We start from the raw sequence: 19,633 nt of genomic DNA on the forward strand, positions 1-19,633 counted from the left end.
AGGCAGGATTCGAACCTGCGACCGTAGCAGTCGCGCGGTTCCGGACTGAGCGCCTAGAACCGCTAGACCACCGCGGCCGGCGGGACGAATGAGAAAATACACAGGTACATAGAAGCTAACGTAACTTTTAGTGTCTGAGAGATAACTGAATCTAATTTTGCACATGTCGTCATTACATTATTGGCTACATTCTGGATTTTTTCAAATTTTTGCAAAAATAATTTGATCAGAACGATATAGGATGGTTTTGAAATACGTACTGTCATAAGAGGAACATTTTCTCAGATAATTTACATACCAGTTTCAAAATGTGTTGGCTATTCTTAATAATTAGATAAACAAATCGGTGTACCAGTTGTTTAATATCACTCTCGAACTCCCGCAACAATTTTTAATTGTATTTGTATGATACATATTAATTTCACAAAAATTTAAATAAATTTGAGAGCACATTTCGTAACACAGGAAGTTTTGTTGTATTGTGTACAGACTCTGTAACAACTTGTAAGCTTGCCTCAGGAATCCGAAATGACAGGACACAATCTTGCAAATACTGTAGATTCAGGTTTTGCGTCCTCGCCGTTTTCTCAAATAAGCCAAGACACATTTTCTGCTTTTCAAAATGCGAATATTGGTGATTCAAATGCATTGCCGAATAGCACTGAGGAACATGTTTCAGACACCAGTGCATTCTTATTACAATTAATGCAACAAATGGGACAAAAGCTTCAAAAGTTAGACACAATGGAACAAAATCTTCAAACCTTAGACACAATGGAACAAAATCAGAGACAAACACAGCAAAAGCTTCAAAAGTTAGACACCACACTTGAACAAACACGTGAAGATTTAACTACTGAGTTACATAACATTGAATCGAAAAGTCTTTAATGACGTAAAAACACAAGTTTGTGAGCATTTTCAACCTATTTTTTCGCGGCATCAAAATGCATTACAGAATCACGAAGCAGCCGTAAAAGAACTGCAAACCATTGTTCATGAAAATCATGAGACCTTGTGGGCTAAAACTGACTCAGTTGCATCTTCCGATTCCGTTACGCTACTTGCAAAAACTCAGGAAAACTTAAAGAACACAGTAGATACGATTTCAACACAAATGGACACTCTGAAACTTGGTTCAGAAAAACACACTGAGGAAATAAGTACACTATCGGAGAAAGTAGCCGAACTTTCGGATCAGTTCACTAACTTATCTGCAAAGGTAGATGATGATCTGAATGACACAAGACCTGTAGCCTTTACTGACGCTGAAGAGTATGAACAAATTCGAAAATTCAAACAAAATCAAAATCAAATCAATACACTGTACAAAAGAGAAATCCGGGAAGTACAAGATCAGTTGGCACAAGTAATACAAGAATTACATATTTCAGGGGACACTCGCGCTCCAGTACGGGAAGAGGGACATAGAAATATGGAACAACCACAAAATAATAACACAGGACACTTCGGAAATTATGAAAGAAATTGGCAAGGCGCATTGAATTTTGAGATGGAACCGCCGAAACAACGTAACAATGAGCGTTGTGCGACTCGCCGACATGATGATTTTGACTATAAGCTGTTTATTACTACACGTAAATTCAAAACATTTAAGAATTCTGGCAACGACATTCATCCACAAGCGTGGCTCCATCAGAGCACAGATTAGAATTTATGTGTGGCTACTTAGAGAATCAACCAGCTGAAAGAATGCGATCGGTCATTCACGATTGTCACAGTGAAGGAGAATTTTATCATGCCTTCCTCTCAGCATATTGGTCTCAAGCTACACCTGACCGAGTGAAACATAGCATCATAATGATGAAACATTTCGAACCATCTGAATTTTCCAGTCTTGTGAAATATTTTGAAGTAATGTTGCACGAGAATCAGTACCTGTCAAACCCACACAGCCCCTCAGAACTGATCCGCATTTGCTTAATCAAACTACCTGAACATTTAAGAAATATTATTTAGGCAAGGCGTTGCAGAGACGATATCGAAGCTTTTCAGGGACTCTCACAAGAATTAGAAATTGGCACTGACAATCGCGGGATGCGAAAACAGGAAAACAATCACTACAGGTCACATCCGTCACAATTCCGTGACGACAGAAACAATAACTGCACGCGAAAAGTCTATTCATACAACGTAAATCGTGACCAAAACAGACACCACCCGTATGACAACCACTGGCAGAGTAATAGTTACAGAGAAAGATCGCATTTCCGTAGTAATGAATATGACAGAGACAATCATAGACAATTTGGCAACCAGAACTATTATTATCACGGGAGACAGAATAACTTCAGACACAACGGTCCACTGTGCAGTGATAATTCAGGGAGAATTTCTCCACCACTTAACCGACAAGAAAGAAACTACAGGAACTACCGACATTACGACAGACGATATAATCATAACGACAGACCTGAATTTCATCAGAACTGGCGGGATATAAAAAGGGCTGGGCCCTCTGGGCAAGGTGAATTTGTAGAAGTTAGGTCTCCTAATCCCTATAACGACGCACGCCAACAAAGAGATAGCTGACAATAACTTGCACCGCAGGCAGCCACGTGCGCCGGCTGGCTCAGAGAAAAATAACATAGAGGCTAACCTCGAGAAAAATTTGAGCATACTTTACCGAAATATCATATAACACACGATAATTCCACTGAAGCTGAAACTCTGCGTACTAGGAAGATTAAAGGTTTACACCACATTTCACATGTAGAACCGTTTATTGAAAGATAATCCGCTTTTTAACTTTGTCTTTGCCATAAAACTTTTCACTTTACATTACTAGTATGCATTGTCAGACTTAGAATCTGTTAACATGCAACAATGTTTGAAGTTAAATATCCAGTCAAGAACCAAGAGAACTTATTTAAACAGAAATTACGAATGCATTGTTATTGTAAACAGACGACACAGTGTTATTGTGTGTGTACATTCATGCTTGTTAGTTGTGCGATTACGTAACGTCTGTAAGGCTCACATACTTAGAACATGTACCGGTACTGCTAATGAGATTTTGATGCAAAATTCTGGTTTACTTGAAAATACATTCTGGATTTAAAGTACTTTCTGTGAGATACCAGATGACACAGTGGTTAGTTTATGTGACAGATACACGATTTTATCACGTCGCTACTAATGAGTGACAATTTACAATGTTGCTTTTGCGGTGTTTCTGTTTCATATCTGCAAGTTTTTCTGAATTTTTCTGGAAAGTAAAACATGTTTAAGTACTAACTTTTGTGGTATAGCTACAATGAGACAACCTTTTCCGTAGCACAACAATACGTTACAGCACAGTACTTTCTTCATCACGGCAATAAGCGCAATAACTAAGATATCTATATGCAAAGCATTTCACTTTTGTTTATCATGAGGTAAGTACATTGACTTTTGCGGAACTTAGCTTTCGGAGGATGATAACTACGACATTTCCACAGAGATTATCTTACAATAAGACGCACAGTTTAGCGCTACAGTACACGTATTTCAGTGATTAATTTTGTACTTAAAACATTTATTTTTAAAGATATTTGAAGTACAATGATACAATGGTTTTCTGTGATACATTTCATTCCATTGCTGTAATCTGTAACACCTGAGGGTATTATTCATTAATCCTCAGGGGGGTACACGCTTATTTTGTGTACAATGTGTATGGCAAGCAGAAGGAGCCCTAGCTAATATGGTATTTGCTTATACAACTTTACACATCGGTATCATATTTCTCTAACACACAAATTATACAGCTATCTGATAATTTAACTGAGAGATAAACATTTTTTTTACTACATCAGTGACACATGTCTACGCAATTACACAGTTGGGTAACTTCACACTTATGAAATTGTATTTTGTCTGTACTTTGTGAACTGTTCATATTTTTTCGGAACCATTGTGATACTATGAGAGCTTTGAATGATGTATTTGGTAAGGGAGCATGATTTTAAAGTACGTTTGAGGTAGATGACACTATTGAAATGAGCAGAGAATTTTTTTTAGGTTTTGACATTATTGCAGAAAGCTACCCCTTTTTTGAAATTTGACTGAGGTGTTATGATGTTATTTTTACGACGACGATGTGTATTACGCTGTTGAGGTATGTTTGTGATCAATAAGCTGATGCTATATGAGGAATTTGATTATGCTACGGGTTTATTAAGATGAAATATTGAAGAAGTGTCGACGAATATGTATATGTGTAATAAGGTAAGGAATAATGAGTAGTGGTTAGGGACTCTGATTTATGGAAAAGGATGTTGGAAACCAAGAACCGTACTTTAAGAGTTATGAAATGTGTGTAAATGCGTGAATGTATCACAATGCCGACGAAAACTTTTTGAACACTGTTATGTTCATAGGAGTTTGTTTCTACACATTTGCAACGCAAAATCTCGACCTGTGAAATTTGTTTGCAAAATACTGCAGTAAAACAAACCCTGTTCTTTCCTTGTGTTATCCCACTATGTTTTTGTGTACCCTATTGTATTTGTGTTTTTCCTGTCTTTATGTGTTTAGCTGATGAGAGTTATGTTGTAGGATTTTTCTAATACTATGTTATTTACTTTATAAAGATGCTTAGACATTATTTATTCTGTTTTGTTTTAATGCTCATGTGTGAAGTTGATGTTTCAAATGTTATTCTGATCTTTTATGTATTTACTTACGTCATAATTCCTGTAACACTGATGTATGTGTTTATTTCTATTGTTTTGTAAAGCCTGTATTGCTACAAATGTTATCTGTATTATTATGTTTTAATGATGTATTTTGTACCTTTGTTATTGTATTCTTATAAAAAAAATTGTGATTGCACAAGTGGTGGTTCATGGACTTGCTATATTGTCCGCAAGACTCTTCGATGGTGATTGTGCACCTGCACAGTCACAGCAGATGGCTGCTGGCCATCTCTACAAGGACTGCAGTGGGTCTGCACCCTTGATTACCCAACAATGCCATTATTTCTACAAGGACTGCAGTGGGTCTGCACCTCTGATAGCCCACCAATACCGTAATCTCTAACAGGACTACCGTGGGTCTGCTCTGTGATGACCCACCTACCAATATTCTTCAAAACTTCGAATGACTCTGCTGTGGGTTTCCTCTGTTGTGGACCATTACCTGTCTGCATGTCAAGAGTCAGCACTGTCTTTCCTTTGGAAGGACAACACTAGTTCTTCAAGACTGCATGGAAATCCACTACTTCTGTGTGCATTTTCCTTTGCTGCTGAGACTTTGAGAAAAACACTGCAATTTTACTGTGATGTATGATCAGAACTGCCTTTATGGGCTGTGAGACAATTTTAGCTTTTGACCAACATTGTATCAATAAGTGTGTGCATTTGGTATCTTTGTTATTGTATTTATGAAATTTTTTTTCAAATCTGTATTGGCCACTGCCCAAAACAATTTGTAAAATTTTTTGTGGGGAGCATGGGGGCTATGTAAGTAGGCTGTTTAGGTTTTCTTGTTGGTAACGCCACGTAGCGCTCTGTATGAAAAATCACTGTCTGTGCTTTGTGCAGTCAGTGGCTAGTTTGCATTGTTGTCTACCATTGTAGTGTTGGGCAGATGGATGTGAACAGCGCGTAGCGTTGAGCAGTTGGAGGTGAACCGCCAGCAGTGGTGGATGTGGGGAGAGAAATGGCGGAGTTTTGAAATTTGTAAGACTGGATGTCATGAATTGCTATATATATTATGACTTTTCATGACTATTAAGGTAAATACATTTTTTGTTCTCTATTAAAATCTTTCATTTGCTAACTATCCCTATCAGTAGTTAGTGCCTTCCGTAGTTTGAATTTTTTATTTAGCTGGCAGTAGTGGCGCCTGCTGTATTGCAGTAGTTCGAGTAACCAAGATTTTTGTGAGGTAAGCGATTTGTGAAACGTATAGGTTAATGTTAGTCAGGGCCATTCTTTTGTAGGGATTTTTGAAAGTCAGATTGCGTTGCGCTAAAAATATTGTATGTCAGTTTAAGCACAGTCTTGTACAATTTTTCTAAGGGGACGTTTCAAACGTTCCACATTTTATATGCAATCACTCAGCACAAAATGTGCCTCATATGCTGAAAAATGAATGGTGCGATAAATATAGAAAAAAGATTTTACTAGCATTTATGCCAGAGACAAGTACCCCAATTGTTCGCCATAACCATAATTTGCTCTTTTTGGTCTTCATATAGCTCTTTTCTTCTGGTCTGATCTAGGAATACACATATCATCGATCTTTTCCAATAGGTTTTCAGTGAAGCAACTTACATCAAATCCTAGTCTCACAAAGGCCTTGTTTCTTCCATTGTTACCACCACTGAACACCAGACAAGCATCATGTGAGTAAATTTTAACAACAATAGTTTGCCAAATGTGTCATATTACATCCATTTTAGTTGAGATTACTAAATATTTCGTTCGCCTTTTGCGTTCCATCACGTACTTAATCGAATCGTAAATGGATTCACAGTCTTATATACTCTACAGAAGTCTTCTCTGTTTTCTGTAAATAATAAAATATCGTAAATAAAGACACGGTCGTGTAGAAAACAGGATTGAAGTAAGAACACATTTACATCATTTGTAGCAAGCACTGAACAACGTAAATTGGAGGTAATATTTCTAACATGCTACAGAACTGAAACTTCTGGCAGATTAAAACTGTGTGCCGGACCGAGAGTGGAACTCGGGACCTTTGCCTTTCGCGGGCAAGTGCTCTACCATCTGAGTTATCCCAGCACGACTCACGCCCCGTCCTCACAGCTTAACTTCTGCCAGTATCTCGTCTCCTTCCTTCCAAACTTTACAGAAGCTCTCCTGCGAACCATGCACGACTAGCACTCCTGAAAGAAAGGATATTGCGGAGACATGGCTGAGCCACAGCCAGGGGGATGTTTCCAGAATGAGATTTTCACTCTGCAGCGGAGTGTGCGCTGATATGAAACTTCCGGCACATAGTTTTAATCTGCCAGGAAGTTTTATATCAGCGCACATTCCGCTCCAGAGTGAAAATCTCATTCTGGATGCTACAGAATTCTCTGGTAGCAGAAGAGGTTTCAACTTTTGACCAATTTTACATACATGACCCCTTAAGATGCATGTCTCGCCTTTTGCAATGTCCAGAGGACCATAATAAATCATGGTGACTTTGTGTAATTACTGTCTTTGAATAAAACTGCAATTTCTGTTCGCCTCATTGTTACTTTGTGTACTGTACTCTACTTTACTATAGCGGTTCTTTCCATGTCTGGTCCAAGTCACATCGAGCTACGTTACTCAAAAGTGACACATCATGCGCAGCTTACTTTCATCCTTACGTTTTGCACTCCAGTGTATTTGGGTGGCCGGCCTGGGTGACCGAGTGGTTCTAGGCGCTACAGTCTGGAACCGCACAACCGCTACGGTCGCATGTTCGAATCCTGCCTCGGGCATGGATGTGTGTGGTGTCCTTAGGTTAGTTATGTTTAGGTAGTTCTAAGTTCTAGGGGACTGATGGCCTCAGACGTTATGTCCCATAGTGCTCAGAGCCATTTGAACCATTTTGTATTTGGTTGAAGTGCGACTTCCGCAATCAGCCTGTATCTTCGAGTGAATTGAAATAACCACTAAAAACGTCTCCGTCAGATCTCGATGGCTCACCTGAAGGCCGCTGATAGATACCTTGCTGTAATATCGTGAGGTGAAGTCAATGACGACGGACTACAAGCCCGAAACCTCTTTAAACAGTGCTATTGTGTCGGAGTAAGCACGTACTAGGAAATACGCTATAACCCAAAAAAAGAAAGAAAACGCACCTCCAAGGAACTATCCGAGTGGGACGGAAATCGTAGATGTGTTGTACGTGTAAGACAAGCAGTGATTAAAATTTCCTAAAAATTGAATGAGTTATTCGAGAGAATGAGCTCCAGAAACTGAGCTGCGGTCTACCCCTGGCCCTTCTCCAAGCAGTTATTCGGCTTGGCACTGACTGACAGAGTTGTTGGATGTCCTCCTGGGGGATATCGTATCAAATTCTTCGGTTTTCATCGAGTTCATTGGGAAAGGGGGGGGGGTGTGGCCCATAAATGAAGACAATTCTGCTCCAGTCAATGATAATCGAGGCCAAAGACATGTCTCGAGACGCCCCGGACAGCAGTGCGATACCAAGCCGAATGTCGTTCATCAACCCCCCAGCAACCGGGGGTGATAGACTGGGTTGCCATATCCGTTCATAGCAGGTTTCCTTTGATGGTCATCCGCGGAACCCTTACAGGACAGCGGTACGTGGACGTTATTCTACGCTCCGTTTTCTTGCCCTCCATGGGAAGCCATCTTGGGCTTACATTTCAGCAAGATAATGCCTGCCCGCACACGGCGAGAGTATCCACTGCTCGTCTTCTTGCCTGACCGAAATGAACAAAGTAAGACCATATGGACTATCAGACTAATTGTGTGATTGGATTGAAGAGTTCCTAGATAACAGAACGCAGCAAGTCATTCTCAATGGAGAGAAGTCTTCCGAAGTAAGAGTGATTTCAGGTGTGCCGCAGGGGAGTGTCGTAGGACCGTTGCTATTCAGTATATGCATAAATGACCTTGTGGATGACATGGGAAGTTCACTGAGGCTTTTTGCGGATGATGCTGTAGTGTATCGAGAGGTTGTAACAATGGAAAATTGTACTGAAATGCAGGAGGATCTGCAGCGAATTGACGCATGGTGCAGGGAATGGCAATTGAATCTCAATGTAGACAAGTGTAATGAGCTGTGAATACGTAGAAAGAAAGATCCCTTATCATTTAGCTACAATATAGAGGTCAGCAACTGGAAGCAGTTAATGCCATAAATTATCTGGCAGTACGCATTAGGAGTGATTTAAAATGGAATGATCATATAAAGTTGATCGTCGGTAAAGCAGATGCCAGACAGATTCATTGGAAGAATCCTTAGGAAATGCAATTCGAAAACAAAGGAAGTAGGTTACAGTACGCTTGTTCGCCCGCTGCTTGACTACTGCTCAGCAGTGTGGTATCCGTACCAGATAGGATTGATAGAAGAGATAGAAAAGATCCAACGGAGAGCAGCGCGCTTCGTGACAGGGTCATTTAGTAATGGTGAAAGCGTTACGGAGTTGATAGATAAACTCCAGTGGAAGACTCTGCAGGAGAGACGCTCAGTAGCTCGATACGGGCTTTTGTCAAAGTTTCGAGAACATACCTTCACCGAAGAGTCAAGCAGTATATTGCTCCCTCCTACGTATATCTCGCGAAGAGACCATGAGGATAAAATCAGAGAGATTAGAGTCCACGCAGAGGCATACCGACAATCCTTCTTTCCACGAACAATACGAGACTGGAATAGAAGGGAGAAGCGATAGAGGTACTCAAGGTACCCTCCGCCACACACCGTCAGGTGGCTTGCGGAGTATGGATGTAGATGTAGATGTAGACTCTACCTTGGCCAGCAAGGACACCGCACTCTCGCCTGTTAAGAACGCTTGGATCATTATGGGCACAACCCTCCAACCATCACAGGATATGACGATCTGACGCGCCGATTGGATCCCTCAGGAGGACATCTAACAACTCTGTCTCCGAATACTTGCTTGCATGAGGGCCAGAGGTGGGCCAACCCATTATTGACTTGGTGAAGTCGTGGAGCTCTATCCCTTCAAAAAAAATCATTCAGTTTTTCTGAAACTGAAATCATTTGTTTATCTGTAGTACATGTTAGTCTTATTTACCGATTTCTGATGCGTTCAGATAATTCCTTGGAGGTGCGATCTTTTAGTGTATGTCTGGGTACCCTCGAAGTGTGAGGTGAGAGGCGAGGCACGGAGGACTGCCGCCTCCGAGCGCCGCTCTCGGGCCCGCAGCGTCCGCAGTTGGAGTCGGCGGCGGCGGCGGCGGTAGCGGCTGGTTGGGCGGACCGCCGCTCGGCGGCGCGCGCGTCGCCGCCGGCGCCGTCTGTGGGCCGAGCTGGCCGCCGCGTCTTCAGTCGGCAGGCAGAGGGCGTCCGCGACCCACCACTCAGCCTGCCCGCGCGTCGGCCGCGATACACCAGCCACGGCGTCTGCACATCGGGCCACTCCGCCGTACCGAACGCCTCGACGACACCCGCGTCTCTCACTACATTCCAACGGCAGCTATCGAGCCCGTCTGAATGTTACACCACCCGCGGCACAGCACCTGTCGCAATCTCCGATAACCACTCACTGCGCACGAGGTTTCCGAGACAACCGGGAGCTGCGCTCGATCCGTGACGAGACGCCATCCTCGCCTCCGAGTGACACCAGACTCTACGGCAGCACCGAACAACAGGGGGAGCTGCTCTCTAGAACAGTGTCGTGTGTGTGTGTGCGCGCAGTACCAAAGAAATACCCTCCCGCGGTTCGTAGCGAGACAGCAGTGTAGCGTAGCACGCCAACAAGTGGAAGTTATCAATCATCGTGACACTCTGCGTGAATAGCACTGCGAGAACAGTTAAGGATTATTTCGAACTGTTTTTTTTTACGACCGCAACACTTCGTAGAGCTCAACCTGTCTTGTCGACCGAGCACGTGTGTCATTAATCAGCGTAAACAAACTGCTCCGGCGAGAGTTTTTACTGCCGGGAGCTGGTGTCACGAATCGAATCCGTCGTCACTCGTTTTTGGAAATTTGTCGTCTGTGACTGTGTCCGTTGGAGCGTGGCTGGCGCCCGAGAAATAAAATAACTTTCCCGTTTTGACAGCTAGCGCGCCAGCTGATACGGTTCGGCGGGAGAGAGAGAAAAAAAAAGGTCAGCTGTGAGGAGGGCGACTGTGACCCATATATCAGAGAGCGCGCGGGAACTCTCCCCGCTGCGATCAGCTGTTTTATTCGCCGTCGGGGAGCGGGAGCTATTAAGACCGGCCTCCCTCGAGGTCGCAGAGAGACGACCGCCGCTCCCCCTACGCATCGTCGTTCCACGCGCTGCTCCCTCTTCGGCGGGCGGTGACGTCATCGCACAGTGCGGACGCCACGTCGTCTGCCGGCTGATTTACGCGGCAGCCGTCTGAGGAGAAAACGGGTCGGTCGATCAGAACAGCTCCTGCGAGGGGGGATTTTTTGTCGCTCCGTTTACGGCTCTGACGGACTGAGCTTTCCTCCGCCGTCTGTCTGAGAAGCTGTGCGCGAGCTACTGGCGGTGACAGGAGAGAGGAGGGGACACCGAAGGGCGAATAGGAGCGCATTAGAAGTAATTGCTATGTAACAACAGTGATATCCTCTCCTTGTCACTTGTTGTGTGCTTTTCGACAGTGTACATCTCGTATCTTCTGAAGTGAATAGTACAAAAACATTGACTACAAAGACTGCTTCCATGTTGGCTAATGGCATTAGTGTGACGGAGACGTGCTGCTGACTTCGGTGCGACTGCTGGTGGGTTTATTGACAGTACGGGAGTGCGGTGCTGTTTTATTAGTCTGCTGCATCGGCAAGCTCAACTCGCCGCCCAGAGGCGACCCTTCCGCCTGGGACGGCGGCGCGCGTCTGCCGCGCCGACGCCTCCGGCCGCCGCCCCCCGACGCCGCCCCTCACTGCCCCCACCACCTGCGCACCTGCGTGCGCGCTGCGCGGCGTCGCTGCCAACCTCGCGGCGCCAAACTCGCTGCTGAGGCACCGACCGCTCGCGCTCGAACCGGCTCCCAATTAAGTCCCGCGTGCTAGCAGTGTTGTCCGAGCAGCGGCACACCAATCGGCGCTCTCCAGAGCGGTGTGATTTGGTCTGGAAAAACTGCCGGGAGACAGCGTGTTTACATGTAGACTCCAGTTATAGACGGGACAGCTCAGCAGGTCTCGGGAGTGAATACTGAAATTTGCTGTGCTGCTTAGCATTTACCTGGTGAGGAGAGACTGGGAATGGAATCGGTGCGGAGTGGAACAGGATACGTCTGAGACGGACCCTAGGATAGCATAGATCGACGGCCGGGTATCGATCAGAGCACGCGCAAAGGAGACAGCCAGGGGTGCCAACCTCGCGGGCTATGCGCGCCCCCGCGGCGCCGGGACGCCGCCCCCGCCGCCGCCGCTGAGCTGCCAAGCTGTGGGAGATCAAGCCGAACCGCTCGTCCCCGACGGCCGCCGCGATTTTGTCCGTGGCCGACGTGGACGCCGGCGGGGGCGGCGCCCTCTACGACGTCCACCCCCACCACCTCAATCACCACCACCATCACATCAACCACCACCACCATATCAACCACTTCAACCACCACCACCACCATGCGGCCGCCTACCACCACTTCAATCACCTGAACCACCACGGCGGCGGCGGGGGCGGCGGCGGCGGCGTGGTGCCGGGCGCCGGGGGCGGAGGCCCTGTGGTCTCCGCCGCCGGCGCACACTACGGCGGCCACTACGTGGACGCGACCGCCTCGACCGCCCCCGCGGCCGCCGTGCCGCCCCCGGGGGCGGGCGGCGTGCTGTCGCCGTCGCTGGCGGTGGCGGCGGCGCCCATGTCCTCGCCCCCGGCGCCGCCCGGCAACGGAGGCAGCAACAGCAACGGCAGCGGCGGCGCCGGCGTCACGTGGTGGGCCATGATGAACGGCAGCCTCTACGAGGACAGCCCACCGCCGCCCCCGCACCAGGTGAGACTCGCCGCCGTCTCTGCCGCCCCCAAGGCTGTCCAAACACCCTTAAAATCGAAACTAAACAAATGGATCTCCCCGTGGTTCGTAGTCCACACGGAACTGTAGGTTATTTAAATATTCTCCGTAAATCCGTCTTCGAACAGACTGTGGGACGACAGCTGTCACTGTACCTTTATGTAATACGGATTTCGCCTTCAGCTGTAATTATTTATCTTATTTCATGTGTTACAAAAAAGCGAACTCTCCGTTAACTACATTCCTATTCGACCGACCGCCGTGTCGTCCTGTGCCAGTGGCGCCATTGTGATGCGCTATGGTGGGGCGTGACGTCAGCACACCGCCCTACCGGCCGTTGCCAGCTCCTCATAGTTGACATCACGAACCTGATTGCACCCTGTTTCAGTCGTACCGCTACTGGAAGAATCCCTGGCAGTACCGGAAATTGAACCCAGGTCCTTCTCACTCAGAACACGTTAACCTGCTTCGGGCCTCTCCACGATGCCAAGTGATCTCGTGGATAGCGGGCAGTCAGTGGGATACAGTTTGTACAGTTGGCTCAGTGGTAAGGCGCCAAACTTTGGAGGCGAAGACCTTGGGTTCGGTTCTCGACCAGACGCATTATTTTTATTGGCCAATTTTCACTTGTTACTCATCTGGCAAAAGTTGTTGATGTGAAAAATGCCAAGTTGCGTCGTGATTAGGAATCCACAGTAAACTGTACGAGTAGGTCTCCATATAACTAGTGTCTAACTCAGTTCAAAGGTCGGACGAAAGAGGCAGCGGCATATGACGTCCAAAAAGACTACGATTAACAAAGCTCTGTACTATTCAAACCGACCTACGGGTTGATCACGGCTTTACCTTTATAGGGTAGAGGATGCAAAGTCCACTATCCTGAAAGTCCTTTGCTGCTGTGGTGTAAACGGAGGCATCTCATTAATAAGACTTGTTGATTTGATTCCTTGTCCATACCATAGCAGAAAAGAAGCTTAGCGGACATCGTTTTGTTTTTCTTCTTCTTCTTTATGCTCTGTGTGATGTAGAACGATGTTTACGATATACCCATATGATCACCTGATATCATAGAGGTGCCTGAAGGTGGTGTGATATAACACGGAAAGCGACTGCAAATAAATTAAGATTTATAAATACAACTGAATGTGTCAACCCTGCTACATAGAGATATTCAGTATTAGCTATGTGATGGATTAGCTGTTGTTAAGGCTATCGTTATATCTATTAAGGGTATGACCTCCTTAAGACAGTGAAAACACACTTAGAAACACTACGAAGGTCTCGCTTTCCTCATCTGGCTGTTCATTTCTAAACCATTAAAGAGGTGCAAACTAATAAGCTAAACAACAGTCATTAAATATGCCACCTGGACAAAATGTCCTGGGCTCACATGATAGTCAGGAAATATAATGATTAGAATGAAAATCCATGGCTTACATTTACTTTTGTCTAGTTGCCACTCCTTAGATACGTCACACTACCGTTCGACTCCTTTGGTGTCCAAAAGTATACAGCACTGCTTCTGTGGCCGCCGTCTATTTGTTGGCCTTCCAGATGACCCAGCGTAACGTGCCCGGAAGAGCTAAGAGGACGCAAGTGGGCTAACGTAAATGTAAGAACACGACTTTTCGTCCTAATCATTTTACCTCATGATATGTATTTGTTCTCGTGTATCACAGCATAACTGACTTGGAAATTGAAGTCAAACTTCAAAGGAGGACACGGGCATTACCACCACCACTAGGTCGATGCCAAGTAAACCTCCCTTGTTCCCAAACTAACCTTAGAGTTGAACATGGCTTTATCCTTTATTGAAAAAGTAATCAGCACTGGAAAACGTGATCAAGGAGTTATCATGACGCCGCTTTTCTTCACTCACATCAAATTCTAAAGGAAAAAAATTATTAAAGCATCTTTTCATTCAACACTAACTTATTGCGTGGCTGAAACTCCATCACAGAAGAAATCAGTGTGCCGCACCAGGCCTCGAAATCTTTTACTTACAGATCTAGCCTAGCACAGCTTGCGACCCACCCCACAGGCTGATTCTAACCTAGAGCTATTGCGCTATCCAAGAATGAACTTTGCAAAGTAAGGGGGAGGGGGGGGGAGGAGAGGTTACTGCAAAAATTGAAGCAATGAGGGCGAGCCGTGAGCCTTACCTACTAGGCAACTGAGTCGGTGATAGTACACAGGCATCCGGGTTCGAATCCCGTGCCGGTACATAGTTTTAATAAGCTGGGAAATCTCAAAATAGCGCGCACTTGGTTGCAGAATGAAAGATTCAGTCTGGATCTTAATTCACACTTTCCAACCGGAGTATCAGTTACGAAACTGACATACATAACGAGTCACAACTGGCTTCATTAAAAATACACTATGTTTTTCGATGTATACGTACATACCCTGGGGTAGTTCTCGTGTACATATGATCGTGACTGTTCTCCTTACGTTCTTTTTTTCACACAGTTTGGCACAACTAGTTCAAAAGTGCCGACGCAACCGTCAGGTTAACTTGGTAGTACTCCTTTCGGGTAAGAGTGTCTGGTGTATGATTACACATTCAGTAAAACCAGCATAAAGCAGGGCAGAGTCCTTCGCGTTGTGAATTTTATATACTTTTGCATCATATTTCAATATGGAGGAGTAGCGGAAGTGCTTTTTGTTCTTATTCTTTCATGCGTTCGCTAAACATAGATAGTAGACTTACATATTTTTCTTGCCCACTTCGTAGCACTTTTGTCTGAGTTGCAAAGTACCACACACGTGTCAATTAATTGAATTATATTAACATAACAAGTACAAAAAATATGAATAGCAACTACAAAACCTAACAGTTTACCTGTGTAATACTTTTCTTGTTTCATTTATGAGAAAGGGTAATCTTGATCATCTTGAACTCCACAGCTAATTGTTAATATTAATAGGAAACCAACACAGCTGTATCGGTACACATTTATTATGTCACGATCGGCGGCCTTCAACAGAACAGCATTGGGTTACCTGCAGTTGTACCAATCAAAAATTATAATGTAAACTATACTAAGTTGTACGTATAAATGACATGAAATTCACACCGCCAAGAGGTTTCTAAGTGATCTCCACAGAGTCGTGCCAGTATCCTGACTTACGAAGTCTAATTTATCTTACGTAAGATGTAAGAGAAATTTTGGAACATGAAGATCATACAAACACTCCATCGATAGCTAGGAAGAGTATTTAAGTCATGATATCATGATACTGCCACAGCTATTTGGAGATTGCGTAAGAAAATTGTGGACAAGGGGGGTTGCATGCCATTTATACGAATAGCTTACTATAGGTTTTATGCTCATTTATGTTTTGTTGAACTGAAGGTTACATGATGACGTTCTGTCGATCGAAACCGGTCGTACTAAATGGGTATCAATACACCGGCAGGGCTGTCTTATTAATATTCATGAGAGAATTTCATTAAGAGAGACTGTTTATATACGCCTGTACGTACTGCTGTTGGTATAATATAAAGTTGATGATACCTACACATGAAATCTGTCAGCTGAGGTGTGCACCCACAATGTTTTCAGAAATCTTAATGCTAGTGAAAAAAGGAAGAGGGATAATTAAGTCTAGAGACTTTTGTTGTGTGATTAACAAGCGTAAAATTTTTAGCAACGGAGATACTAAAGCAGTTATGTATTTTTGAACACAGCTACATACTTTTTAATGACGGTTGAGAGACGTTGAAAAGTGGATGCGAGGGTATCTGAACTCTTCTTGACAGATTTGAACTGTGTGTCTCACTGGAACTCGAACAACTTACGATGTAGTGTTGCACAGAACCTTTAAAAAAAATCCTTTGTGTGTATGAAGGCCAAGGGTGCTGGAACGACAGAGTCTTCCTTCAGTTGCCACGTAAACATTGGGTAATAAACTGAAACATGCCGATGTGTTGGCAGCTGTGACCTTCATATTCCAGATGGTAACCGACTCTTTATAACAAAGAGTTTCACGTCGAAACCGTAACAAGACGTACAAATGTCCTCTTGCCAGAGGGTTTCATACGCTGTTGAAAACAGTGGAAACTTCCATATAAAATAAGACAGTTGGTTCATTGCCTCAGCAGATAAAGAAATTATTGAAACATGGCGTTAGAAAATATCAGAAAATTTCCCACTCTTTCACAGAACTAGTTGGCACTACATTAACTTATCTTGTATTGTACATACCTGAAGCACAACTGAATAAAAAAATAATTTAAATCACCATTATGGATTGATCGATTTATTAAGTTCGTGACAAAAATAGTATTTAATTATCGTGGGAGTATTCGGCCCATCCCTGCCACAGTGAGTACACTAACATGAACAAAAACATCTCGTATCTCGGTCTGGGACCATATTTTCCCAACTAACGTAAACAACGATAGACAGCGAAAACATGGCGTCTGGTAGGAAAGTGTAACTAGAAGATAAATTAATGTGTTAATTACATAAATACCTGAAAAACTGCGGTACTTCACCAAAAAGCATTGTGTCAACTAGTTCTCAGAGGTGACTGAAGCAAAAAGTGGAAGTTTCTTAAGAGGGACAGTCACAGGTATCGTGCAACGCCAGCGAGAAACCGGATAAACTGAAGTCACCATTAGAGCCAAATGTCGGGTCCTTTATAATTGCCAAAGTTTGAAAAATCTATTTCAGTATCTCCAGCATTTATATTTGAGTTTCAAAACGGCTGATTATGCCTCCCCACTGTTGGCAGTCATTTGCGTTAGCTGTACCTGTACTCCTACTGCCCCCTCCACTCCTTTCTACTCCCGAAGGTAGGCAGACGAAATAACGAACGCTTATTTCCCCGTAACCACTTCTATTTCTAGTTCGAATGTAGCTTCATTTAAGCGTGTGGTGTAACTGTTCCTTAATCATGATGTTTCCCTCCGTCTTTTTGTGTCTTGTGTTAACCTTTTCATATCTTCGTAACTACTTTATTCAATATCCTCTTTAATCAGTTTTCCGTATTATAGTCTTGGTGTGCTTCTTATATTTTTCACTTCTACCTCACCAGCCTGCCAAAGTAATATAACAGATGTCCCACTGGCCTGTTGCTTCCTCTGGCAACAATCTTCCATAAGCTTCTTGCTTAGTTCTTACTTCATCCGTTAAATAAAACATCCTTAGCACAACAATTCAGATGCTTCCGGTTCGTTTTTCTGTGGATTTTCGATAGTCTGCAGACACATACTCTCAGGAACTTGTTGCTAATTTGATATCAATATCTGTTAGCCCTAGAGTTCTTTTATAGAAGAAAGCTTTCTACATCTGCATCAATCTTCTCCCGTTATTGTCCATGCTTCGGCCAACCTGTGCAATATAACTTCCCAGATAGAAATACACTTTCACTACTTCCACTGACGTTCTTCTCCATTCCACTACACTTTATCGCATCTGATTTTGCGTTTTTTGTCCTTAAATAACAATACTCTCTGCCAAGTGTGCTGTCTGCTCGTTTGAATAGGTCTCACGAACTTTCATAACACCCGACTAGAATGTCTGTTATCTGTAACATAATTGGAAAATCTCGCCACGAATCAGATTTCGATACAGCCTCTTAAGAGTCGTCAAAACTCTGATGCTCCGGTCTGTCTGTCACTCCCATCCGACGTAGCTCATCTCCATAAACTATGCACATAGGCTACAAAGCACCGTGAAGTGCATGGTAGAGGGTACTTTCCACTGTAACCGATGTTTGTGTTCCTTCCCGTGCGGAGTGCTGGAGTGCTGGAAGAATCATCGCTTAAACCTATATGTGGACGCTGTATTATGGATACCTGCAGGGTTGTAGTACACTCCTAGATTCGTCACTCAAATCTAATTCTTGAAACTTCGTAAACAGGTTTTGCCCGGGTAGTTTGCGCCTATCTTCAAGCGTCTAGCGGTCCAGTTTCTTCGGTACCCCCGTTACGCTCTTCCATGGTTCAAACAAACCTGTGGCCATTCGTGCTGCACTAAATATATGTTAAATACCTCCAAGTTGTCCTGTTTGTGTCCTAGGATGGGTCGCATGAGTGTTTTATAAACGGCCTCATTTGTAGACTGATTACATTTCCCTAGTGTCAAACCAATGAAAGGAGGTCTACCACTTGCTTCACCTACTAACGAGCGAATGTGACCCTTCCATTTCAGATCCATTCAAATTGCTAAACCAGGAAATTTATTTAAGCTGACCGATGTCAGTTGTGGCTCACGGACATTGTATTCATAGTATAATACGTATTTTCGTTTCGTAAAGTGCACAGCTTTACGTTCCTGAGAATTTAATACGAGTTGCCAATCTTAACACCACACTGAAATCCCTTCGAAATCCAAGTGAGCGTTCCCCAACAACTATGGGGTCACGAGTTCGAGAATGAATGGCTTGTGGCTAACACGGAAGAAAATCGGGTATGCAGATTTTCTGGAAGACGTAATATCGCTCGTTAACGACTGAGACAATGTTGGAACAAACCACTAAGGTGCGATGTCTGTCTTGCAGACTGATATTCTCGCAAACCTCAACAACTTTGTGGGCACCCTCAGACCATTCTTCACGAACCTTGTACTACATCACTGTAGTTTGTGTGTGTGTGTTCTTTCATTATTTTTCTCCTGTGTGCGCAGGGGTTCTGGAATGCTAAACGGAGCGTTACAGGATCAATGTCCTCCGAAAAATAAGCAAGCGACGGCTGCTGTAGAATCACGGGAGGTGAATTTGTTTGCTTCAGATCAGAGATAAACAGCTGAGACATTTCGTAACGGTTGGCTCGTAATCTGTGGTGTTTGTTGCGCAAGAATCCCGACAAGCTACCGGTTTACTGAGTCAGCGCAAACCAGAACCAAAAAAAGGAGTGTTTAATTTTTTGCGTGGCGCCCAGCTCATGCCTACAATGTTGGAAATGCCATACTGTATGGGTGTAATTCCCGCTATAACTGTCTGCAATGTAGCCAGCTTCCTTCTTCATTTTTATATCCGCCTTCCACTTTCGCCTCTCATTTGTTTCTTCCT

At 44.0% G+C, this 19,633-nt stretch overlaps 1 protein-coding gene across 1 annotated transcript in view; it reads left to right on the top strand.

The window, feature by feature from the left end:
• Positions 1 to 12,463: 12,463 nt before the first annotated feature.
• Positions 12,464 to 19,633, top strand: part of LOC126427931 (basic salivary proline-rich protein 2-like) — a gene marked incomplete at its 3' end in the record, with an annotated part of 51,684 nt that continues 44,514 nt past the window's right edge. The window contains 1 exon segment of the mRNA XM_050089825.1: positions 12,464 to 12,595. Within this exon segment, the coding sequence (XP_049945782.1) occupies positions 12,464 to 12,595 (132 nt within the window).

Source organism: Schistocerca serialis, chromosome 12 (assembly GCF_023864345.2).
Source record: "Schistocerca serialis cubense isolate TAMUIC-IGC-003099 chromosome 12, iqSchSeri2.2, whole genome shotgun sequence".
In the NCBI taxonomy this organism is placed as follows: domain Eukaryota; kingdom Metazoa; phylum Arthropoda; class Insecta; order Orthoptera; family Acrididae; genus Schistocerca; species Schistocerca serialis.